The sequence below is a fragment of the Python bivittatus genome, unplaced genomic scaffold, assembly GCF_059951505.1.
Source record: "Python bivittatus isolate LINGU-HERP-01145 unplaced genomic scaffold, Pbiv_v1 ctg000580_np1212, whole genome shotgun sequence".
Lineage (NCBI taxonomy): Eukaryota > Metazoa > Chordata > Lepidosauria > Squamata > Pythonidae > Python > Python bivittatus.
The window spans coordinates 17,321,210-17,347,029 of NW_028277087.1; the positions used below are offsets into that span (position 1 = coordinate 17,321,210).

Sequence of the window (25,820 nt, forward strand, 5' to 3'; positions counted from 1 at the left end):
AACTTTAACCTGCTTATTAGCATCTCATCTCACCTCATTTCACTTTTTTTTTAAGGGCAAATGGATCGTGTTAGTTTTTTGTTGCTGTCATATTTGCCCAGGCTCATGGTTTAAATATAGCTGGAGCTGACTATTTTTTATTTTATTTTTATTTATTTATATTTCAAATTTGGACACCACCCATCTCACAAGGAAGTGACTATTAAGTGAACTCATTTGTTTCAGTCCTATCTCTTATGAAGTACTACTTTCATTCTCCTCACAAATGTTTGCAAATCTGATGCAGTCTGACCAAGCCTGCCCTTTTACAATAGTGTAACAATTTAGTGTAACAATAAACAATGTTTATTCCACCAGGCTCTTTCCTATTTATAAAGGATCCAGTGAGTTCACACATTGCACTAAGCTATGGTTTGTGTAACCATACTTTCTTAACTAAACCAAAAAAAGATTCAGAGATGGTGAACAAATTCAGCAAAAGGCAACAAAGATGATCAAAAGAATTAGAAACTAAGTCCTATGAAGGCAGATTGAAGGAGCTGGGGATGTTTAGCCTTGGGAAGGGAAGATTGAATGAGGGAGATGATAGCACTCTCCAAATAACTGAAATGATGTCACAGAAGAAGGCAAAGATTTGCTCTCTGTTGTTCCAAAATGCAAGAGATGGAATAATGGATTTAAGTTACAGGAAGGCAGATTCCAGCTGAATGTTAGGAAAAAGAATTTTCTAACAGTAGCAGCAATTCAGTCTGAAATGGATGGAACATGTAAGCAAGATGTGCTGCTTATAGTTAAAGAGCGCAGTGCCAAAGTTGGAAATAGTAAGGACGAAAACATTGTTGGCACAGAAAGGAAGCAAGAGAACAGCTTAGCAGTTTCTGCCAATCCAGTTATTTGCTGATTGCTAACCCAGTGTTCAAACAACCAATTCATGGACATGGACAATACATGGAATACACAGAAATTAAATAAATTATATTATTGGTACAGGTAGATGGAAGATCCCACTTATAACAGTGAAGATATGGCCAGGGGATGACTGTTTAACAGATCATGAATTGCTCATGTGCAAGTTCCAAATCAAGCTAAAGCGGAAAGTCAATCAGTTTCCAAGATATATCTTGAGCATATACCCAGAATTTTCAAGGAGAACATTGGGAACCGCTTTGAAGTCTTGAACCATTGATAGGGGATCAGATAAATTGTGGAATAAAATCAAAGACATTGTTAAGGATAATTGTGAACAGAAACTGCCAAAGACCAAGAAACAGAAGAAAGCAAACTGGATGTCAGAACGAACAGTGGAAATTGCCAAGAAGAGAAGCCAAAGCCAAGAAAGGCAAAAATTGTATGAAGGAATGTAACAAAGAATTTCAGAGAGCTGTTAAAAGAGACAGGAAACAGTATTATAATGAAATCTGTAAAGACATCAAAGATGAAATCAGACCCAGAAAACAAAGGAAGTCTTCCAAAAGATCCCCAAACTTAGAAAGAGGTTCCAACCTCGCATTGGTTTGCTAAAAAACACCAATGGACAGATAGTAACTGATTCCAAGAAGATCAGACCAAGATGGAAGGAGTATGCTAAGATTCTGTACAACAGAGATGTCAACTTCCAAGATACCTTAGAAGATCATCCCTATTTACAAGAACTCTAGGAGAGTAAGATGAAGTTAGATCAGTACTCTGGTCATTACCAATTCAGAAGGCTACAGGAATTGATGAAATATTTACAGAAATGTGTCAAGCAACCGAAGAAGGAATCATTGGTAAAGATTCTAACCAAACCATGTTAGCAGATCTGAACAATACACAATGGCCAACACATTGGAAGAGGTCAGTCTAAATATCAATAACACAGACTTAACAGTGTGTGCAAACTATTGTATAATGTCCTTAATTTCATATGCTAGCAAAATAATGCATAGAATCATCCAACATAGATTAGAATCCTACATGGAAAAGGAGATGCCAGATGTTCAAACAGGTTTTAGAAAATGCCAAGGAACATGAAAAATATTGTTGATGCATACTGGAAAAAAAAGAAAACCAAAGAATACCAAAAAGAAGTCAATATTACAGAAAAGTCTTTGTGTTGACCATGTCAAGCTGTGAAATGTCCTTAGGAAAATGGGAATCCCAGAACATCTAATTGCCCTCTAAAGTTGGACTTTAAAAAAGCAGACTAGAATGAGTATTAATGTTTTTGAACGTTGGTGTTAGAAAAGACTCCTGAGAATACCATGGATAGTTTAGAAAACAAACAAAGGGATCATAGAACAAATCAATCCAGAGTACTTGCTTGAGGCAAAATGACCAGGGTCAAATTATCATAATTTGGATCCATATGTGAAGACCTAGCTTTCTTGAGAAGTCTATAACACTGGGAAAGATGGAAGGAAAGAGAAGAAGATGATGACCAGCCCCAAGCAGATGGACTCAATTACAGTGGCAATGGGTACACTGTTGGAAGACCTGAAGGGTCAGCTTGGGAAAGATGAACAACAGTGGTTGTTAAGGGCTGACACTGACTTGATGGCACAGCCCATCATCTCTCTGGGAACTAGTTCACCACTAACATCTTATTGTTGATTGATTAACAATAAGAAGATGTTAGTGGTGAACTAGTTCCCAGAAAGATGATGGGCTATCCTTCATTGCATGTGCTCGAGCAGAGACTAGACAGCCGTCTGTTGGAAGTGCTTGAATCTGGATTCCTGCACTGATAAGGGGTTGAACTCTGTGGCCTAAAGTATGCCTTCCAACTTTTTAATCATGCTAAGCCAAATAGAGACAAGCAACATTATGGCTCAGTGCAATATGTGAGACTAGTCTGCCCGAAATGTTGATCCCATGAGAACCCTGAAGAGTTTTGCTGCTATCAAATCCACACGAAATGGTGCTTGGCAACTTGCATGTGGAAAGAGCAGTAATGGTGTCAGAAACTTGGGAAGAGGCTGTTTTACAGCCCCTCCGTAGAATGACACCAGGATTGCAAGTACAGTCAATTCACAGCCTCAGCATGTAGGGATTCCCCTCGGTAATCCTCAGACGGAGAAATGTCTGCAGCTCAGTTTGTCTCTCCGAAGCATAATTAGTTGCACTGAAAAATACAGATTTCAGAGTTTGAATGTAAAACTTGCCGCTTGAGTACAGTGGTTGCCTTTAACAGGGTACTATGTTTCACTCATTAATGAGATGTTTTACTACTAAGCCAGTCATGATGATGATGATGGTCACTTGTGACTTTTTCTTCTAATCATTATTCTATTTTGTATGTTTACCACCTTTTCCCTTCCCTCCCCCCCATAACTCCCTCTCTTGGGCAGGCATTTACAGAGACACAGAAGAAAAGACTGTTGTCATGGAAACAGCAGGTGCAAAAACTATTCAGGTCTTTCCCTCGCAAATCCATCTTAGATCTCTCGGGATACCGGCAGCAAAGGACGTAAGATTGGGGCTTTGTCCCGCAGATTCAACTCCTGGGAGTGCCAATGCTGCAGAGAGTGTCTGGCTGTGTGAATGCTATGGGACTAGGTCTAGAAGGCCAGTGGGTGGGAGACGCACCCCTCGGTTCTAGGAGAGAAAATTGAGGCTCACGGTGGCCCAGGAACAAGCCCCATTCCAGCCTAGCAACTTTTATATTTCCACTATGCCTGGAAAATATGGTGGGTTGATCGATTTGTGATCAAGTGATAGACTTGAGGTGAGAGTTGGAAGAAATCACACATACAAAATTATTAATTTCCAGGTTCTTGACCGGAATATGGTTTTAGTTCCAGTTAAATTATTTGCAATGATTTATTTCAGTTATTTCAGCCCAACACTAAAACAATTCTGTAATTCTGTGAAGCATTATTTAATTACTTTAAAGTGAATTTGCAACATCCTTAATTTTAAACAAGACAGATTGCAAGATCTTCAGCTTCAAGGCTCTGGTAACAGGAAGAGGGAGATTGTGGCACTTTTAAGATTAACCAATGTAATATATATCATAAAGAGCGAGGTGTCTGTTTGGGGTTTATAATACAGGAGGTGAATTGCATTGGGTTGGATTTGTCTGATCTTGTTTCCTCAGCCGAGGTTTTGGCCAGTCAAACTCCTTACCGACAGCTGGATCTGCAGGTGCAGGAATGGGCAGGAGAAACCTACGCCAGTTCCAAATCCCCTCCCGGAATCTCCCCACCACGCGGCTGGGGCTTTTGGGTCCCAGTGGCCTCCTAGGAGCCAGCCAGCGCAACGGAGCTGCCAATCCCACCATCTTAAAGCAAGGAAGACAGGTGTGTATCCGTCAAGTTGCAGGTAATTTCTCAAAGCCACGAGGCCTGTCATAAAATAAGGTAGAAAGAGTTAGTGCAAGCTAGAGGGAACTATTTCAAAAGCGAGGTCCCCCCTCAGTGAAAGCCTCGGTACAGATTCATCCAATGTTGCCACTGGCCCTCTTGGGATTTTCTGACTGAACAGAAGCATTACCTAAATAAAAATTGTGTGGAACTACGTTAACAGGCTTTGCTGCCACAAAGTGTAGTGATGATCACTAATTTAGAAAGGATTTATACAGACCTGTGCCAGAGAACTCTGTCAAGAGGTGTCCAGTCATATTAGCTAAATAAAACTGCCTGTTTTATAAACTTCCAGATCAGAATGTAGTATCTCTTGCAAATCTCAGTGCTGGGGCAAACAAACAAGGAAACGTGCATCCATCCATGATAGAGTACTGTCTCCTTGGGAGCATTTGGCTGGCAGTTGTTGAAAACTGGATAGTCCTTAATCTAAAGCAGTCTTTCCCAAGATGGCACTCTCCAGAAACAAGGATTTTTAACTCCCAGAATTCCCAGCCAGTGGCTGTGCTGGAGTCTTGGGCATTGTAATCCCTGCACATGTGCATGTCCCACCTTGGGGAAAGCTGGCCTAAAATCACAAGGCAACCTCTACAAAAATGAATTTAATTGAAGTGTATGGTTCACACACACACACACACACACACACACACACACACACACATATAAAGGCACAATCCTGATATTCACATCTTGGAGAAAATCCAAATCCATGTATGGATTCAGATTGTAGATTTTTTTTTCCTTTGATGGAAAAGAAAAATTATTTATCACTCACCTAAAGTTCCTTTGTCACTCTCTTTCCAGTTTCCTTCTTGGACTAAACTGTAAACTCTTACATTCAATTTTAGTTTAAAAACGAAAAATGAAAGAGATTGCGCTGGCCAAAATAGTCTGGAGGCATTTCCTGTTTTCACTCTCTTCAGTGCTGTAAAGAGGTCCTGTAAAGGGGATGAGGGTTGCTGAGAGAGGAAAAATAAAATGCTTTGAGGGCAGGAGAGACGGGCCATGGTAGGGACTGTTTCTAGTCCTGCCTGTTCAAAAAGCAAATGCAACATTTGGTAGGTTAAACTGAAACTGTATAGAAAAGATAGAAGCAATTGTATGAATTATAGTTGTAAGTTTGATGTACTGAACAGTGGCCTGGTTCACATATAATATTAAATTATGATGTTAGTTATAAATTGCCGTGCTCTATGCTCTCCCCCAACTTTTCCTTTCTAGCCCATCCATAAGGAAATTGGAAGATTTTATTTCCATTTTCAGTCAACTGTGGTTATACTTTATATTCGATCCCAGATAGCTTGGGACTAGTACTAATTATGGATTAGGAGACAAATACCAGACCATGGTTAATTATAAGCTGATCTTCCTAATCATGTTTAAGACTGACTGTTATCCTTAGGCTGAATCTAGTAGGTCACTTAATTGAAAATAGTAGTAAAATTTTCCAGTTTTCTCCTCTTGGGCATTAGTAGGAAGTGAGCAAGAATGGAGCCAAAGCTTTATTCAGGTTCATTCCTATAGGGTTGCTGTATCGTAGTATGATTTAGCATTTACACACACTCAAAAGAAGCCATTAAGTGGACTCACAGAATATGCTAAGCCTTAATGTGACTGATTGATTGATTATTTAATTCAATTTAGCTGCTGCCTGACTCCAAATCAACTCTGGGCAGCTCACAATATAATCAACCATAAAAACACAATACGGTACTAAACAAAATGGGATCCAGTCATCCATCTTAACCCACGGTCTGGGAGGACGACTAGATCTTCAAGGCCTTATGGAATGCCAGCAGGGTAGGAGCCACATGGATTTCAGGGGATCCTTTAGAGTTGGTTCTTCTGGCTGACAGCATTAGGTTATGATGGACCTAAAACTAATAGGAGAAAAGGTTAAAGCATATATTATGAGTGGTTATGCTGTATATTGTCAGGAAAAAAAAATATCATGAAGTTCAGGCTATTTCAAACTGACTAGTGGTTTAAAGCCAACAAGGAAAAAAAAACCCATTATTTAAGAAGGATTCAGGGAAATTGGAACTGGTCCAGAGAAGGGCGGCAAGAATGATTACAGGACTGAAAACTAAGTCCAATGAAGAGAGATTGAAGAAATTGGACGTATTTAGCCTTAATAAGAGAAGACTGATGGAGGGGGGTTTGAATTACCCTTGGAGTCCTGGATGTTTATGTACCCAGCCAATCCAATGAAGGGGGCTGGCTGAAAGCACCAGGTGAGGGTTTATGTAGAGTTGGAGGTCCTTGTTTAACTGGAGGTGCTGAATGCCTCTGCAGAAGCACCTCTGGATTTAGGGGGTCCTTGTGGTTGGTTGTGTATGTATGGTGGGTGTGCTGCAGGCTTGGGCATGTGCCAATATGGCCAGGGGAGGGGGGAAGTCTCTGGAGTGTTGGGGGTGCTGTAACATCTCAGTAGTGACAGGTAAGGGGAGATATGATTGGAGACCAGGGGCGAGCTATTTTTGGGGATTGCACCACAGGTATATTGTTCCAGTGGTGCATTCTAGCCCCTCAATCTCATTCCTGGGTCTCAGCCAACAGACCCTCAAGGCCCAAAGCTCTTGCCTGCTGCTGCTAAACACCAGGTCAGTCTGCAAAAAGGCCATCCTCATTCTTGACTTGATCATGGATGAGAGGCATATATTACCAAAACCTGGCTGGGACCAGAAAGCGGGGGGGGGGGGGGGGTTCCCCGCTCTGAGCTGTGTCCAGCTGGGTTTCAGGTGTGACATCAGCCAGAATCCCAAAGTAGGGTGGTGGGGTGGCAGCTGTCACCCAAGATACTTGGGAGGCTTCCAGGGGCACTGCCTCACAGATTGAAGAGTGGGAAATCCTATTTGTTGAGCTGGGCTCTAAGGGTCAGTTGGGAGTATTGCTGTTGTACTGAGTTCCTTGATTCTGGGGCTGGGTTGGCAGTGGAGTTCCCCATGCTCTGGGTCCCGTCAACTAAGGAATACGGGCTGGCAGGCCCCAGACAATGAGCCTTTTCTGGCTTGGCATCTGCCCTTTGGAGCTATCACACTCCAGAGATTAGATTGGCTGCAACCTGCTGGCCTTTTGTAAGGCCCCAAAGACTCGGTTCTGCTCAGGCCTGGGACCCCAAGTGCATGAAGGGACCTGACTCCTGGCTTTGTGGATGACAGTTGGTTTTCTCGGCTGCTGTGTATGTTAATTTTTGTATATGTATTTGTTTTATTGTTTGTCATTCGGTCACCAAAATGGGTGGTTATATAAATTGATGCTGATAATAATGATAACAACAACAACTTGAAAATATGTCACATGATGTTCATATCTTTGCTGCATCAGACATTCTTTTTAGGCCTGAGCACATCAGCAGCTTTCATCCAGTCACATCATGAACACCAGTATTATTTGTACTTAACCGCTGTTATTCTCCAAAAACAAATTGGATATTTTCCGGGGAGAGGGGGAGCTGTCCTCTTCCAGTATCATGTTAACATTGTTCTGGTTGGGAATGTCTGTTTGCCTGCCTCTAATGAGTGACCTTTCTGGAAGTGTAAACTTTCTGGAAGTGTAAACTCACAACAGTATACTTCACAGCATCGCTATAAGGTGAAGGGGAGAAATAACAGCATTCTTCAAAGACTGAACAGGTGTTACATAGACGTTCAAAATCTGTGTTCCCTCATTCCAAGTACAGGACATGGAATTTCACTTACAGGAGGCCAGGTTCTGATTGAATTTTATTAAAAACTTCCTAACGGAACAGTTTTGAAGAGGAACCAATTATGCAGAGAGTTCCCCTTTGTTGGACGTGTTCAGTCAGAGGCTAGACAGCCATCTGCCTGGGGTGCTTTAATAAGGATTCCTGCCCAGAGCAGGAAGTTGGACTCAGTGACCTAAATAGCCCATTCCAACTCTGATTTTATGAGAGGGCAAGGGCAAAAAATTGGCTTTCAGGATTTAAAGCAGCCTTCCCCAACTTTTTGCCTTCCACATACGTTACACTATAGTGGCGCTCCTTTGCAACCAGCATATTCCTGCAGCCTGGATCAAATTAAAAGACTCAAACATTCTTTGGCAGCGTCTCAGGCATCGCACCTAGTTCAGCTTTAAGGGAATGTCTGAAGGCAGGTGATTATTGCTCACTTTTCTAGATAATCTGAAACAAGCTTTTATGGGAGGGTGTTACTTTTTCTTCCCCACACACATCCCAGAGCAAAAACTATAAAGTAGCTGGGAATAGTAACTGGTTCACAGTGTATGGTTCCCACTTGATGCCTGTTAAATCCCATGACAGGTTTGATAAAGCTTTCCCATTGCATATCAAGCCACCTCAAGATTAAAAAGGGCCCCTTGGCCCCTGGTTGTAGTGCTCTGTGGGTGCACAGCAGTCAGGGGAGTGACCCAGTGCCTCAGCTTCCTCTGTCTTTTTTCATCCCAGGCTCGAAGGTAAAAGAGGCGGCTTACTGGAGGATGGAGGTCATTGGACAGTGGCGGCAGCAGCGCTCATGGCACTCCAGCATGGCCCAACCAGCTGTCCCTGAAATTGTCCATAATGTCTTGGAATCAGCCATTTTAAGAGTGGCCACCCAACATTCATTAGAAGAAAACCAGAAAAGGAAATCTAGCTAATGGGTGTCAAGCAGCCACACAACGTTGTCACTTGTTGGTGTTAACCCTGTTTGCACCTCAGCAGTGTGCCTTCCAACCGAATCCTTGCTGCCTCCCTCACCAGTCCAAAAAGAGGGAAGCACAGTTAGATATAATAAAATCCATTATGGGCAAATGCACCTGAAGCAGGTTGGAGGAGGTTCTGCCGAATTACAGATGGATGGAAGAGTTCCTGAAATTAACTGTTTTGCTGCCCCCTTTCCAAAATCAGGGCGATTGTTCCCATTCTGGTGAAATCGGGCACGCTACCAAACAGGTTCTCTGTGGCCTTCTGGTATAATTCTAGGGATTATAATGTTGTTAGGGGCCCTTGTCTTTTTATATTTATGGCTTCCCTTATTTTAATGATGCATGCTTTGTTGTCTCTCCCTAGAATCTTTGGTTTGCAAATCCAGGAGGAAGTAACAGTATGCCCAGCCGAAGCCATAGTTCTGTACAGAGGACCCGCTCACTGCCTGTCCACACCTCTCCGCAGACAATGCTTATGTTTCAGCAACCTGGTAAGTCTGATCCATTTTCTTCTTCTCCAGGGCTCAGTCACCCTCTTATTTCCCCACCGAAAGAGCGATGAACACATGAAAAGTATGGCTTAGTAACAGTTCCTTTGAGGAGACATTTCAAAGTAATGATTTGACAAGACTTGAAAAGGGTGAATTCTTCCCATCCCACTCTCGTGTCAGATTGAATTAGAAATAAGCAATTTCCCCTTGAACTGGAAAAGACCGCCATTAATCTCTGGACTAATAGTCATCCATCATGATTCTTATAGGGGGTATTTTTAGTGCTGCATGTTTTTTGGTATCAGTTCCCATTTCATTTGATGAAACAAAATTTCATTGCATTTATTGCACAGCAATTGAGAGTTTTGATTAAATTCTCAGGATGAAATGTGGTGTTCTTGAACTTAGTTACGAGATGGCCAAGGGGTATGTGCAGTTCCCCTGCTTCCCCCTTTTCCTTTAAATTATCTAGGAATGCTTTGTGAGGGAACTCCTTCCCTGGACCTTTTTCAGACTGGGAAATGTGGGCAGTCAGGGAGACCTCAAAATGGTAGGAAGAGGGGCAATAGAAAATAACGCCAACAGTAGCGTTACTGTCCCTTCCAAGAGCCAAGTAAAACACTATTTGGAGAAATTCAAAAAACATTCTCAAGCATCTTGAAAATAAGATAGGAAAGCAGAAGCCTCATTCACAGGAGAAAAAACCTCGAGAAATTGCAGTACAGATTCTGGCACAGCGTTAGTTACTTTAAAGTGCTACACCCACAAAGAATGCTGATGGGAGGGACAAAACCCTCCTGGGCAACAAATCCTCTTCAAGAATTAGTTCTAGAGAAAAGGATTTTGACTCCCAATAGTTGTAGCTGGGCTCTACACACTTTAACTGTTTCTGTTGAAATAAGTGGGAGCATCATGTTAAACCATGAGTTATTTAACCATAGTTTGTTGATTAAGCCCCAGTCGGCTGGGTTCATAAATCACACTAAGCCATAGATAGTGCTTTGCAGATTACAATGTCATGCAGCATGCTAAGAAATCACAAATCAATAAACAACAAATAACTTATGGCTTAACAGAACACGCAAACCTTATTTGTTGCTGAGTGCAACATGTAAACCCAGCCCGTAGCCAGGTTCACCCTAAACTGTGCTTTAGAGTTCATAATGGCTGGGGGTTACACAGAATGAAGTCAGAATGAAATAAGCCACATTATGACTTACCATGTCCTGGGAATACGCCCTTTGTCAATACGTGGCCATGCTAATGTTAGCACAGTCCCAAAAGTTCAGGGATAAGGAGCAATCGGCGTCTGGCTTTTTGTAGCAGGAGATTTGAATGGTGACTTCTGGGAAAGGATCTCATCATAAGATTTCAAGTATCGTGAGGAAGAGAAGAGTTAAAGGTGGCATCAAGTTGGGTTCAGCTTCTGCAGATTGCATGAACAAAAGCTTGCTGTCACAACTTGTTCCTAACTTTTTAAAGAAAGTTGCAATTGCATGTTTTATTCATCCATGTGTTTCTGCACCTGACTGTGCATTTTTCTCCATGGCATATTGATGTCTTCTGTCTTAATTAGCATCTTTGATAGATGTAGGTATTGCAAGGGGTTGGAATGTTACCCTCCTTGGCTAGAGTTAATCACCACTTGATGGTGGGATTGTACCATCTTCAGATTGCTTCAAAATTATCTGTCCACTGTCCCAGAAGAACTGAGAGAACTGCTGTTGAGCCTAAAATGGGAAAGTCTTTTTTTTTTCCTTACAAAATATTCTCGCTCCTTGTAATAGCTATACCCTAAAGTTCTGTTCAGTTGCAGGAAAAGCCTTACAAATCATTGCAATGGTTCTCAACTGCTGTACTTAGTCCTCTCATTATCTTTGCAGAGTTCCAGGTCCCAGTGACAGAACCTGATATCAATAATAGGCTGGAGTCCTTATGCCTCAGTATGACTGAACATGCCCTGGGAGGTAAAAGCTGTTATTTTTTTCTTCTTTCTTGTCCGCTCAGATTAAAATTGCATCAAGCCTTTCTGATATTGTGACCTCAAAGCTCAGACTCCTGCTAGCTGGGCGATAGGGTTTTCATATTTGAAAGCTGCATATATGCCAACACATTGTCCTCTCTCACTTTTGCCATCAGAGTTGTTAATCTTTGCAGTTTCAGGCTTTCCTCCTCCCTCAGAGCACGTCAGCACCTGAACATTACTTCAGCTTTAATCAAACCACGTTAGAAGCATTAGTGCTACTTGAACTTGTCCTCTGCTCTTCCCCAGTAACTCATTGGATTTTATTTATTTTATTTATTTATCATATTTATATATGACCTGGAGGAAGGATTCCTTCCAACCTGGGGGCTCACCTTCCAGTATCATGTTGACTTTGTCCTGGTTGGGAATGCCTGTTTGGTTTTTCTGGTGGAGTACTGGAGTGCGTGGCCATTTCCTTTTCCAGCAGATCATATTTAGTCTCATTCCTCATCTATCACCTGCCCATTTACCTGTGTCCTAGGTGGGCCTTGAAGCATCCAGGTCAAGCCTTCAAGAGCTGATCTAGAGGGATGCCTTGTCTCCTCAAGTGACCTGCACAATCCTAATATTTATTATGGTTATTATTATTCTCCATCCCATCTACTCAATGAGCTTTCTGCATCACTTACAAGAAGAGTAAAATAGCATAGAGTTAAAACAAAAATTAAAAGCAATCAAGGGTATGGTCAAAAAAGTTAAAATAGTGGCCACAACATTGCAATCAAAGGTCTGCCTTTTTTCATGTGTCACACATAAAAGCAGGCAGAGCTTTTATCAAACCATCATGGCCACCATCTTCACTTTTGGACCATACCCTGTAGACACTCTTGAAAGCAATCATTATAAGCAACAATTGCTAAAATCAGTAAAAGCAGAGGAAGTCCAAATAGGGACAACCAGAAGATGAATCAGAATTTTAGCATGGGATAGAAAGGAGATGAGGCTGACGGCTTTTATGTTCATGTTACAAATTAATATAAGGACAAATCTATTTAATCCTTGTATGTGAAAATGTTCTGAGATTTTCCTGGCTTCTAAAACAACTTCAATTGTGTTGGGAGAAGAGGAAGAAAAAAAATCTTCTTTTTGCAACTGCTTTAAAAGACATCTTGCTGAGACATTTCACAACAAGACTTTGTTCTCTGTCCATTGTTTTTATTCTGAAATGATCAAGCAAGGATTGTGCTTGACATAACATCTTAAAAAGAGAGAAAAGAATTGAGGAGTTTGGATTGAATTTAGCTTGTTCATTTTTTTTTCACATGAAAGCTAAACAAGATAGAATGGTGGTTCCCCACCACCCTCCAATTAGGATAAACAGTAGAAGAAATGAAACCTAAGTATCAGACACATGGACATGATTGTTTGGCTAACAACATTAACAGGGAGAACCCTAATAACTGGCCCAGGAGCAGGATGGTGATTAAAGATAGTTGTGGGACAGACTGCCTCCATCCTTAACAAAACCTGCTGTGTCTCTCCACCATATGTGCCTATGTAACTTACAAGCCGCAGCCTTACCAGCAGACTTCAGAGGTATTTCCTCTGTCTCATTCCTGTGCTAAATGGAGAACATTATGCAGGTTTGTGAATTGGAAGGAGAGGAGGCAAGAGGTGAAGTTTAAATTGACAGTGGCTCCTTTCCATTTCTTCTGCCCTCTTTGAAGTTGTCCAAAGTAGGGCTACCAGATTTATGCTGCAAAAAGAGTTCTGTAGATGACTGCTAGATAATATTGAAGACTTACAGAAAACTTTAACTCCTCTGCCATCTGATGGTTGTCCAGATTTTTGCAACCCAGATCTATAGCTGTACTTCAAAGACAAGAAGGGATGCACAGTAGAAACTATTGAGAGATATAGACATGGTTCACACTCTAAGACATACTGTAATGTGGCTTATTTGGTCACTGAGGATTATAAACCATGCCTTATGGTATAGCATGTTGTGGGAACCAAGCCAGCTGTGGTTTATTCAGTTCAATCGTGGTCAAGAAAACCATTGCTTAGCACAATGTGCGAATCAGTCTCTTTGATACAATTGAGAGGGACGAGAGGCCATCAAATAAAAATTCCTAACTGCTGAATGAACATGTTTATCTTAAAACAGAGAAAGCCACAAGATTCTTCAAGGAGACAGTTATAAAACTACCAGCTGTCCAACTAGAGAGTGTAAAATGGTCACTAATAAAATACACAGTGAAACTAGTGATTTATTAAAGACAACTTTAATAAATAAATCGAACCTTTGTTTATCCACTCCCATGTATAGGAAGGGAACCACATGATTGCATCCTGCTTTGCACGTAGAATGTCCCAGATTCAGTGTCTGACAGTTCTGGCTAAAAGACACTGATTGTATTGGAATAGCTGAGCAATTATGTTTGACCTGGTGAAAAGTATTTTATGCTTTTCTTGAGCAGATACCAGGAGAGATAAAGGAGAAGAACAGGTGTCAGAAGGTTAACAACTACTTGTTATTAAAAGCACAAAGATTTTGATGGAGTTATGAGTGCTGTTTGGATGAGTGAATGGATGAATGAATGTGTTTGGTGTTCTTTTTGCTACTAGTCGTAGATCGCCATCTGCTGGATTTGCTGAAGCATTGTCCCCTTAATGGTGCAGAGCATATAATCTATCTCATTCACATAATTTTGCAGTGCTGAACAAATTGGAATGAGTTTGGGACAGAGAAGGGCTCTCCTCTTGTCCCATTTCTCTTGCTCATGCCCAACCAGGTCCCCGCCCAATCAAATTTATTAGAATGAATATTACCTCACTTCCTTGCTGGGATAAGATAAGTCTTCAAGATGATGCCAGAGCTACATCAGGGATGATCAGCCGTTTGAGGCAGTATGTGCCATCATATAGTTTTGTATAAAGGTATAGGTGCCTCCTCATAATTAAAGTTAAAATGACAATATTTTGGTGGTCTTCTCTTGCAAGCTTTCCTGGGAGAATACTGAAATCTAATGAGATTAGATACCCTTGTAGGGGCTTAGCCATGTACAAATATTTAGCTGTTTGTGGTTACTATTTAGCAGCATCATAGGTACTATGGCATCTCAGTGGGCTGTACTGCCAACCCCACAATCTGGAAAATCTAGTTTAATTGACCTAACCTGACCATCTGCTTCAATTTCTTCCCAAGAGAAACCAAAGTAATCTTGGGACAGCACTGCAATTTATCTATCTAGCAGCGCACTTTCTCCCAGCTTTGCTTCATTTCAAAAAGGCTTGTGTTGGGTTGGAGATATTTCCCAATGGGCTGACTCTGTATTTTTCACTGTATGATCATAATTGCCAGATTTGTCTGTGGAAGGGCCTGGAGAGAAAGGATAGAAATATTCAGTACCCTGCTTCACAAAAAGGGTAGGTTGAGTTCAGTGGTCTTTGCATTACTATATCCCCCTTGCTCCTAAAATTGCTTCTGAATTGGAAAGCCATCATGGCCAGTCTGCCGTTCCTTTTGTGCAGTGGCTTATCTAACCATGTCCAAATCCTCACAGATGGTGTTGACAGAACCTCAACTATCTAGAAGATGGAAGAATCTGCAGTGACAGCGCTGGCCGTGAGAAAATTTGGCTGCTGGACCAGTGGTAGATTTGATGAGTCCCTTGTCATGCTAAGGATCCCTGGAGATACTTTGCATCCTTTTCATTGCTGTTTCCTTCTGTTCTTCTCTCTGCCTTCTCTCTCTTCTCCATCTCTGTTTTCATTTTGTGAAGGGCTGCTTATCTTAATGGTTAAGTCAGAAGCAACACAGCAGTTGTGTCATCGGAGACAGCACACACACAAAGAAAACATCTGGAGGAAGCAAAGCAAGTTGGGGGGCTTCACCTAAGGGCTGGCATCCTGGTGCATGTCTTAAAAGTATCTAAGGGCAGGCATCTTAGTAGCAAGGGAATAGGCAAGAGGTCTCCAGTGGAATTGGGGGCGAGGGGCATGTTAGATGCAAGTCTTCTATATGAAGGAGACATTTAAGTATATTATTGAAGCATGGTCAAGAAGAGGGGAATAATGCATTGGCTGTCTGTAAATATGAGCTGTATTTCACTGACATTCAAGCCACAATGGGAGCTGTGGTTTCATTGAGTGGGATGGAACGGAAACACAGAAGGCCAATTGGTTTTGCCTCAGTGACATTAAAAAAACTAGCTTTGAATCCTGAGCATTGTTTACAAATGAAGGCGGATAGAAAAGAGCATGTTACACGTGCTTCAAACTCCACCTTCCTTCTTCTCCTGCAGAGAAACAATGGGGTAAGCCAGCCTAATTTCCAAACTTGCCCCTGGAGAGCCATCGTGCATGGCCAAAGTTCCTGCTGCTCTGGGAAACTACCAGTGCCCCAGTCCCAGTTGCCACGTTCCTGTATGAGATTGTATGTACATGGTGCAGATGAAATCTCTTGAAGAGATCCAGTGGCCGGGATAAGGACACCCCAAGAGAAAGGGAAACCAGCAGGTTCAGCTAGTCCAAGAAGAAACAGATCAAAGCCCTGTGATCTTGGAGGAACCAGGGATTCCCACTTTTCTTCTCATCTTGCCATAATAATAGATCTTTTGCATGGTACCTGTGGGTGTGTGCGTGTGTGTGTGTAATTTTTTTTTCTTTTTGGCGTCATAGCAGGTTTTGCCTTTTTAAATAATGTCAAGCTTCTATAGGATTTCAGGCACTTGTAACTTTTTTCTTGACTTTCCAAGTTGGGCCAGAGCAGGATGCCAAAGAAATGTTGTAGAGCAGAAAGAAGAAAAGTTGAAAAGAGGGTCCTGTTCCTTTGATTTTGTGTGAATGAGAGAGAGAGAGAGAGAGAATTTTAAAGATGCTTCGTTGGGATTTAGCACGAGAATATTGGGATGTTCAAGAATAGCTTTATGCAAGAAGGTGCCATCTTAGAGAAGATTGCTCTAAAGATTTTTTTTTTTTTCCCCTGAAAAAGCAGAGGCATATGCACCATGGAGATTTTTTCTTGATCTTGGTTTGGTAGCTTTTGGAATTCAGAAGTTAGGGAAGCAAATTTACAGCATCTATTTCACCCCTCTTTCCCCATTCCAAAGTATTACCTACTATCTGATGTGCTTGGTACATAACACTAAGAAAGAATTAGAGTAAAATAAGCTGCTATTTGGATGGAGCACCTTGGTACGGAGAGGGGAAGGTTCTTTGAACCTTCAAGCTCTACAGTAGAAGCCCTGTACATTTAACTGGAACACAGAATGTCAATCAAACAGCAAGAGGTTGGAAAACCTTGGCTTTGAATCACTTGGGTTGTCCAAACAGTGCTCCCTTTTCACTTTATAGAGGCCATTGGATCTCCCTCTGGGGACCATCAAGAATTAAGCTTACATGTCAAGTAGTTTGGAGGGCTTAGGTTTACTGAAGCTTAAATACCTATTTTCTTCCAAGTACATATACTTAGATGGAAATCATCAGCTAAACTTGGAAGATCTTTTGAGATTAGCATGACCTAATGTAAATGTTGACATGTTTCAGATAAGAGGCCCAGTTATTTAAATCAAGAAAAGGTCAGGCAAAGCAAAGATTCCATTTCTTTGCTTACTTTGTGAGGTGACTGAGGAAATATCGTTTTCAGATAGTAGATTGTGCTTTTCCTCAACCTGAGTCACATGGGAAGGAAGGATAAATGAAGCCATAGGAGATGCTACTCTCAGTCTAAATTGGGCTCTTGTTTCTCAATCTCAGCAACCTTAAGACACCTGGACTTCAACTCCCAAAATTCCCCAGCCAGCAAATATGCTGAGATTGAGAAACGGTGTTCCAGGATGTGGTTACATTGAACAGCAGGCACTGCTCTGTTTCCATAAGCCTGATAACAAGAAGTTGAGCCTGAGGGCAGGAGGGGCAGTTAAGCCAGTGCAGAGAGATCTGTGGATGGGTAGGCCATGGGGAAAAGGAGCTTGAAATCAATCTACTTGGTTGCACGTAGCTACCCAACACTGCTATCATTTCTTGCCGCTCTTTTCCCCACCACAACCTCTGTTGGGCCTGGCCTGGTCTGGCTTATCTTTTGAAGCCAGTCCAGCATGCCTTCAAAAGCAGTTTCTGTATAAACCTGAAAGAGAAGCCAAATCACAAAGAAAGTTAAGCTTCACACATAAGCGGTTCTGGAATTTGCTCATAGTCGCTCTCCCCCATCTGAGGAAGACTCCTGTGACCTGTAGCTCCCTCGATTTGTTCAGACGTTGAATTGTAAAGGGAAGTGACCGTCTAAAAGCATTATGACTGGGGGAAAACAGCTTCACAACTGTTGTGTTTTAACCCAGAGATGAGCAACAGTGTACACCACATGCAGTTGCTGCCAGTACCCATTTTTATGCTCCTCCCGAGCATCCCTAGAGGCTGATTTGCCCATAGAGAAAATTAAAGGGCAAAATGGGGTGCCTTAAGTCTCTGTGAGCAAAGATATTTATTTCATACCTTAAACCTGCCAACTCCCAACAAGGCCAAAATGTTGATGATTTCAGCCGTGCTCACTGCCATCTGCAGAGCCTGCCCTCAGGCTGTTCTCCGTTTTAGCCCACAATTTTCCACTGCTATCCTAATTACGTGCTGAGAGGAAGAGACGGCTTTTATATAGATACACAAAAATGTGATATGTTTCAATACATCACGTACCAGATAATACCAAGTGATAAGGTATCACTTAGAAATCAGTGTGTCATTTCACCATTTCTGATCATAGTACAGAACGAATCTGTGCTTCAGTTCCACTGCTAACTGTCCAGTCCATTCACCCAATAACAAGTTTATGTTTTAGTACTAATAGTTTCCTGTTCCTCCCATGGAAGAAAAACAGCCATGCATCTTCTCGCCCAAGATGCATCCTGAGTCCTTGGGTGTGTGTGACAGTGCCAAGCAACAAACTGCATATAGTGAACAATAAACCAGTTTGAAACTAGTTGCATCATCATGGCTTCTTGCATTGGGAATTGTAGTTTTGTGAAGGTGCTGAAGATTTGTTGTGATGAAGCCTATGCTAGAGATTTAAATTGGTTTGAAACTAGTGCTAAATAGGTATGGCTTCCTACTCCGTACTTCCCAGTTGTGTGAAGCTTTCTGTAGTCCTTTAATTTCAACTCCAATACAGAGGCATATTTCCCAGGGCCCACAGGTTGGAAGACATAACAGTGAAGCCAGCATGAAAGTGGACATGCCCGAAACGTGATGCAGTAAGGCCTGTTTCAGTAAGTCTGTAGTGCAAATTACTGTGTTTTTTTCCCAAACAGGGAATCCATTTTTGATAGTAGACATTTTCTCCATCTAATCAAACCTAACTTAGTGCCAAATATTTGCTGCTGCTGCTTTTGGGTTAGAAAGGGGAGGGAGCTAAAGGGCTGCTTCTCAAACTCCGTAACTTTTATTTTTTATTTTTTTTATTGAGCCTATCAATGAAAGAGAGATCAAAATATGTTTCAGATAACAGTATTTTAAAGAATTAAAACTGATATTTCTGAACAAAAGTGCCAAAATTCCTTTTTGTTTGTTTGATGTTTACTAGCATGCATATTAACAAGGAAGGACAACATGGTTTTATGTTTATAAAGAAAGAATGCAGTGATGGAGGGAAAGATTTTGGAAAGTGATTTTTAAGGCACGTGAGAAGACATAGTTTTAGGCAGAGGTTGTTTTGCAATTGATGGATTTACATACTGTTTATTGCAGGGCAACGTTCATTGCTGTAGATCAGCCTTCCCCAACCTAAGGCCTTCCAGTTGTTGGACCCATTGAAAATTCCCAACCAGCATGGTACATGGCCATAGCAGTGAGGAATTCTGGGAGTTGCAGTGCAACACATCTGGAAGAAACCAGGTTAGGTGAGGCTGCTATGTAAAATTGGCTGATTGGTTGCGCTAGGGAATTGTCGGGAAAGCAGGTGGCACAGCGTAGAAAACTGTTTGGGTGTAGAAGCTGAGGGAAGAGTAGGCTTGAGTATTTTGGAAGCCTATAAACCATGCCCTTGTGCAGGAATCTGGACTGGGGGGAGGAGAAGTAAGAAAAAGAAGTTGCTCCTCACAATCAGGGTGTTACAGATTCAGGAAACTTTAATCCATCTACGTCTGGAGGGCACCAGGTTGGGGAAATCTGGTCAAAATACTTACAAATCTGAAATGTTTATTTATTCCTTTGCTGAATATAGAAAACAGAGGTTATCTGATTATTGAGATATATTATTTTGGATAGACATATGACTTATAACTTGCTGTGGCTGGTACCCATGATAAAATTCTGGTATTAATAACCATATACATTTTTTCTTCTATTTTTCCCCCTTTGAATAAGAGAACTTATTTTCCATTAACACTGTGTAAGTACATTGCTAAGTTGAGCATGTTTCTGCATCTTGTGTGAAGATGAAAAGAGGCTTCAGATACATTTTAGAAGCAACCCCAAGTTTCCTCTTAAATCCTGTATTGAGTGCAGGTAGAAAACACAGAAGATTTAAAAAAAAAAAAAAAAACCTCCAGAACTATCCAAAATAAAATCAAATGTATTTATAAAAAATAGTTGCATGCTGAAGGCCATGGAAGTCAAATGTTTAGTATTTTTTTAAAAAGTGGCAGTGCCTTTCGTTTTTGTATTTACCATTTATTGCCGAATGCAACTGTTTTATAATAAGCAACTATATGATAGTTTCAGAAATTGCAGACTATTTCACTACATAGAAATGTGAGTTCTATTTTTTTTTTTTCCTTGTTCTCATTACAAGAGTATGTAAGCTGGATACCTCTGCCTGCTCTGCCAGAGACAACTTTTACTATGCGGTTATCATGTACGAAATTTATATTGGTGCTTTTCTTTCTAGTGATTTATGACAATTGTTGAATGGGGAAATGCAAACAAATTTATGTAACAGAATTGGGGGTGTGAGGGCAAGGGGATGAATTCTAGTGTTTATGCTGCTTTGACAATTATTTGAGGGATAGTAGTTGACAAGAGGAAAAATCCAATAACGCAGCAGGCTAGGCATTTTCATTCTTACTTTCTGGTCTGTGATTACTTTCTGTACTGCGGCGCAAAGCAATCCGGCACTTTGATGTGTCCTTGACTGTGATTTGCACTGCAGAAATAAACTGTAGGCCACAGGTCTTAGCACTGGTCCTTTGGCTAATTATTACATTCAGAAAAGAGCCTGATTATGTGGTGATGGGAGACAACCACCATTTAACGCGCTGCTTTGTCACCAATCAGCACGTACTCATTCTCATGACCGTTGTTAAAGGAAAATTCCCAGTTATCAGTGCCCCATGTTAATCAGCCAGGATAACATTCGGGCCTTCCAGCTCAGCACCCAAAACGTCTAGTCACCCATCATTATCCAACATCAAGCATACCAGAGATTTAAAGATTGGTCATCAAGACTCAACCTTGGCCTGCTTAGGTAATAAACACAGTTTGAGACTAGTGGCCTGGTTTAAAAAGGACTGTATCTGTGTTTAGTAGCATCTAATCTAATGGCCTTTTAATGCATAGAAAGGCTTTGGAGCTTCACACAAGAACCAATCTGTGGACTTCCACATAGAGCTCCATAAACAAGAAGCTGATTCAGAGCATCTTGTTTGCACTGGAATCCTACAGGGAGTGGGACTCGTTGGAGGAGCTGGGATTCAGTGGGCAGTGTCCCATCTGTAGATAACAAGACCCTGTGTTCATTTTTGTGGCAAACTCAGAGGCACCTGCAGGTGGCTGTCAGCAGGGGACAGGTAATGTGGCAGCCTTGCACTGTCACAATGAAAGCGCCACTCCTTTGGTATATGTGTTGTGAAGTCGCTTGCATGTCAGAAGGGGGCAGAGCTTATGGCGAGCTGCTGCTTTGGTCCTTCTGATGAAAGCCGCCTATCTTGCAAATTACTCCAGACAAGCTTGAGTATCCATCCTCAAGAAGACCGCAACCCACCTGTCATCAGGCAGCCTCTTTATATTCTCTAGACACTGGGCTTTGGCAGTGCCTTTTCCTCTTGTCTAAGATGAGGCCAAGCAAGAAAAATATCCAAGAAAACAAATCTTTCTTTGTGTCATTTGCTGCTCCTTTTTGGCCACTGGAACCTTTCCCAGTTTGAAACCAAGATACAACCGAGACTTTTCTCTCTATTGTCCTGGGAGCAGGCAGGAGAAGAACTTTCCTTGTTAGCTAACTCTACTCCCTGAACAAAGGATTGTTTTAATGACAGACATACAACTTTGTAGGCGCTTGGCTTGTCTGTGGCTGCAGAATTATGCTCTGATTTAGCCTAGAACCCAGGGCCCACCTTACAGTCAACTCCTTACTGTTTCTCTTCTCTCCTCCTCCTCCCTCCCTGGGTTTCAAGGAGCTAAATTAGAAGTTCTGAATGTTCTTGCTTCCCCTTCCTCATCTCACTTAGGAACACACAAAATGTGACATAATGGCATTGTGCCCATATCCCCTCTCCCTAGCTATTGGCTTCAGGAGCAGGTCAACAGGAAATGGGTTGCATTCTGTGCTTTCACTAGACACGATGGGGAAGAGGAGCAAAGAGATTTTCAGTACAGCAACAGGTCCATCTCTCTTGTAGCATGTAGCGAGTAACAGTTCCCTTCCCTCCTCCCCAATCAAGGGTTTTCTGGATGTGCCTGATTCTAAGAAGTAGAAAGAGTAGACTTGTAGAAAGTATAATTTGCACACAGCTATGATAACACTAAAGTTGATTTTATACAAGTCATCAGAGTTTGCAAAGTGAGTTTTATTTTTTGTATTCCTTTAATCTTTACTTAAAAGGTGAATGTGTATTCCTCTGGGAGGAATTGCAAGAAAACAGGAATGTTAATAAATGTTTAAAAATAAAACAGAATACTTCCTCCCTTATTAATATATAGCCCTTATGTATTTATGCCTACTGTAAGCAAATGAAAAAGCTTGGATTTCCATTTTGTTGCATGCCTGCTATCGGCAAAAATGAAAAAAGAGCCTTCTATTGTACATGCATGCATTTTAGTCTTGATCTATTTTTTTTTCTGTTTTATTTTATTTGATTTTTGGTTAGGGGGAAGCGTGTATTTCCCCTGCATAAAGTTAGTGCACAAAGAAATATTTTTGCCTAGTTAATGTTGCCAAGCAATGCATATTTTTAAAAGAAATTTGTCATATATGGAAATAGCATGTTTGTTTACATGTATCGGCTTCCTGATTAATCAGAAGAAGGAGGAGGGGCAGGGGGGAAAGTCTAATGTTTGGGGGTGCTGTAATTTCTTTGCAAGTGTACAGTTTTCAATTTGTTGTTATTACTGGTGAAACACCCTTGTGATTTCAACTTGCTACAATATATATTTATTACTCGTTCTCCTTCCATGTAACTAGGAATCATGCCTATGTTTCATATCAACGTTATATTGAAAGTGAAGGGAGATGATTAATACAAGATTTTGTAACATTGGGGAGTGTTGCCTCTTTATTTGGTGTGTTTGGATCAAAAGGAAGAAAAGGATTTTTTTTTTCCCCTCTCTGAAAGGGGAGAAAAACCCTCCGTATGAACTGTGAATTAATTTCAGCAATGGTTTTAATTCGGTATTCTGTAATGTTACAGAATAATATTGAATTGAACAGAAAAGTAGGATAAACATCAAATACATGCTCGAGACATCCTTCACAAACTTAGCCCAGTATTCCAAAATAAGCAGAGTTATGTGGGGACATTTCTGGGCCTTGTTCCAGCTTCTTGGGTAGCTAGAAGTAGTATACACAGGCATCAGAAAAGTGTGGCTCCTTTCACACATTTGCTGAAAAAACAGGCAGTTTTTTCTGAACCTCAGCAACTTTAACATGTGTGGATTTATGCTGAGGGGAATTCTGGGAGTTGAAGTCCACACATCTTAAAGTTGCTGAGGTGGAGAAACACCGCCTTAAGGCACAGATTGTTCCATAATTCAGAGTAGGATCAATTCATACATCCTCCATTCATATCCTTTGTAAGTCTAAACAGCTTACAAAAGATATACAATTGATCTGATTTGGATTTAGCACAAATTTAGCTGTATCAGCCCAGCTATTGTAGTTTGTAAACCCATGTTTTATGGCAGTGGGCCACACCTTCCAGCAGTTTGAGGTCCTCACCAAATTGGTGTGGCATGTTGAGGGCCATATTTCAAAAGATAATGCATTTTGTTCCCCAAATTTACAAAAAAAAAAGTCCTTCACTTCTTTGGCCCAACCAAGCTCTATAGGTTGCAAAAGAGATGCTTATGAGTCACAAGGAGTCCTCAGGGGAGACTTTTTGTACTGTTTTACAGCATGCAATATTGTACGAGCTAAAGCAGTGTTTCTCAACCTTGGCGACTTTCAGATGTGTGGACTTCAACTCCCAGAATTCCCCAACCAGCCTGGGAGTTGAAATCCACACATCTTAAATTTGAGAAGGTTGAGAAACACTGAGCTAAACCAATTGTAGATACATTCTTGGTTAAGCAAATTATGATTTAGTGTGAGATTTACTCATCTGTGCATAGTGCAAAAAGAGTACTGGGGACATGGGCCACAGGCATTTTTTTAACAACCCAGGACAATGGAAGTAAAAGTTGAGAAGCTGGAGAGATTTCTTGTTTATTCTCACAGAAAGCAATTCCAAACTATGTACCTCATGGATGCTAGAAACTAGCTGGAAAATATCTGCCAACTTTAGTATACGTAGTCCTCAGTTTAAGAACGAGTTCTGTCTCCGAGGTCTGTCCTTAAGTCAAATTTGTATGTAAGCCAGAACAGTGTTATTGTGTAATACTGTTTAGGTAGTATTGTGTGATTAACTTAAACCATTGTATTTAACTCGGATAATTGTGTATTTAACTTGAATTTTGCTACAGTAGGCTCTCTTCTTAAATATGCGTCATCCTTAAACTGAGTGTTCTTAACTCGGGGACTACCTGTACATATTGACCGTGCTATAATTTTATTGCAGTATCTAATTAGCCTTAGGAAAGTCTCAGGTGCTCTTAATGTTGTGCCACTACTCACCATGTAATTAATTATAAGAAGACAAAAGATGAAGGATATACAGGTGGAATATTGATGATGGTTATAATATCAAACAGGTCAGCTGTTTTAAATACCTATGTGTGATGTGTTTTGCTGCTCTTAAGAGAGTGCATTCTCAATTCCAGAGAGCTCTCTTTCCAACCACTAGATGGGAACCCAATGCAGCTCTTGGCTTGGAAGAAGGTGGCAGAGGACAGGGTTTGGTTGTCCATGCTTGCTTATTAAAGGTGAAAATTTCTCCCACTTGGGCTGTGGCTGGGTGCTATTATGCAGTGGGGAATTAGGATTCTTCAGGCTTGAAATTAAAGACATCCTTCACATCAGATCCATAATTTCATCACCTCCATTGAGAAGATGTGACAATGTCATGTTACACATTCCTTAATATGTGAGCCATGCATGGTAGTATGAAGCCAGACAGCAACAGTTTGCCCCTTTCTTTCATCTTATCTTATTAGGCCTTTGTTCTTCTATCACAACTCATCCAATGTTCTCCATTGAAATCCTGCTGGGTCACATAAGTAGCTAAACCTGAATCGTGGACAGCAGAGAAATTTTATCCATAGCCATCATAGTCGCGGATACACCTGAGTTGCCCCTCAAAATGCAGGAGAATCACTCTTCCTTCCAAACCCACTCATTTCTACTAGCAATGTATTTACACTCTTTGGATTTCAAAGTGACAGTTCTGCCCTCATTAGCTGCCTTAGCCAGCAGAACATCACTCAAACTCTTTAATCTACCCTATTTAATATTGATTGTCCTATGTGTAGCAGGGCTGTGACCTAGCCACCTCACAGCCACTTAAGTCCTAAATCCTCTGACAATTAGCTAAGCTTTGGAGCAATTTGATTTTAGGAGATCCCAGAGTGTTCTGCCATACCAGACATCTGGGTATCCTCTATTATTGAAATGTGATCAGCTGTCTGTTGCCAGCTAAGCCACAAACTCTGTTTCACCTCACCCTGTAAATGTATGTTTGTGCAACCTACCCATCATTTCATCATCTCAGCTCATCTCTACTACAAATTGACAGAATATCATGTGCATGCTATTATACATCTGTACATTGAATGCTTTCAGCTTGAACTACCCAGAAAGAACAAACTATTTTGGGACGATAAGAAAACCATGGAATGATGTGTGTGAAAATTGTCTGCAAACTCAGACTTCAGATTCCAGATCTATATTTTCATTGAGGTCAGAATAATGACTATTAAGTGTGCTGGCACCATATTTATTTATTTATTATTTCTTTCTTTAGCAGATTTATATAGCCATTTATATGTGTGGAT

At 41.1% G+C, this 25,820-nt stretch overlaps 1 protein-coding gene across 4 annotated transcripts in view; it reads left to right on the plus strand.

Annotated features, from left to right (window-relative positions):
• Positions 1-20,419, plus strand: part of SAMD4A (sterile alpha motif domain containing 4A) — a 133,179-nt gene extending 112,760 nt beyond the window's left edge. For all 4 annotated transcript variants that reach the window (XM_088149680.1, XM_088149681.1, XM_088149683.1 and 1 more), the window contains exons 9-13: positions 3,330-3,448; positions 4,079-4,280; positions 9,373-9,499; positions 11,383-11,466; positions 15,032-20,419. In XM_088149680.1, the coding sequence (XP_088005806.1) occupies positions 3,330-3,448; positions 4,079-4,280; positions 9,373-9,499; positions 11,383-11,466; positions 15,032-15,060 (561 nt within the window). In that variant the 3' untranslated portion in view covers positions 15,061-20,419. The remainder of the gene's footprint in view (positions 1-3,329; positions 3,449-4,078; positions 4,281-9,372; positions 9,500-11,382; positions 11,467-15,031) is intronic.
• The last annotated feature ends 5,401 nt before the right edge of the window (positions 20,420-25,820 follow it).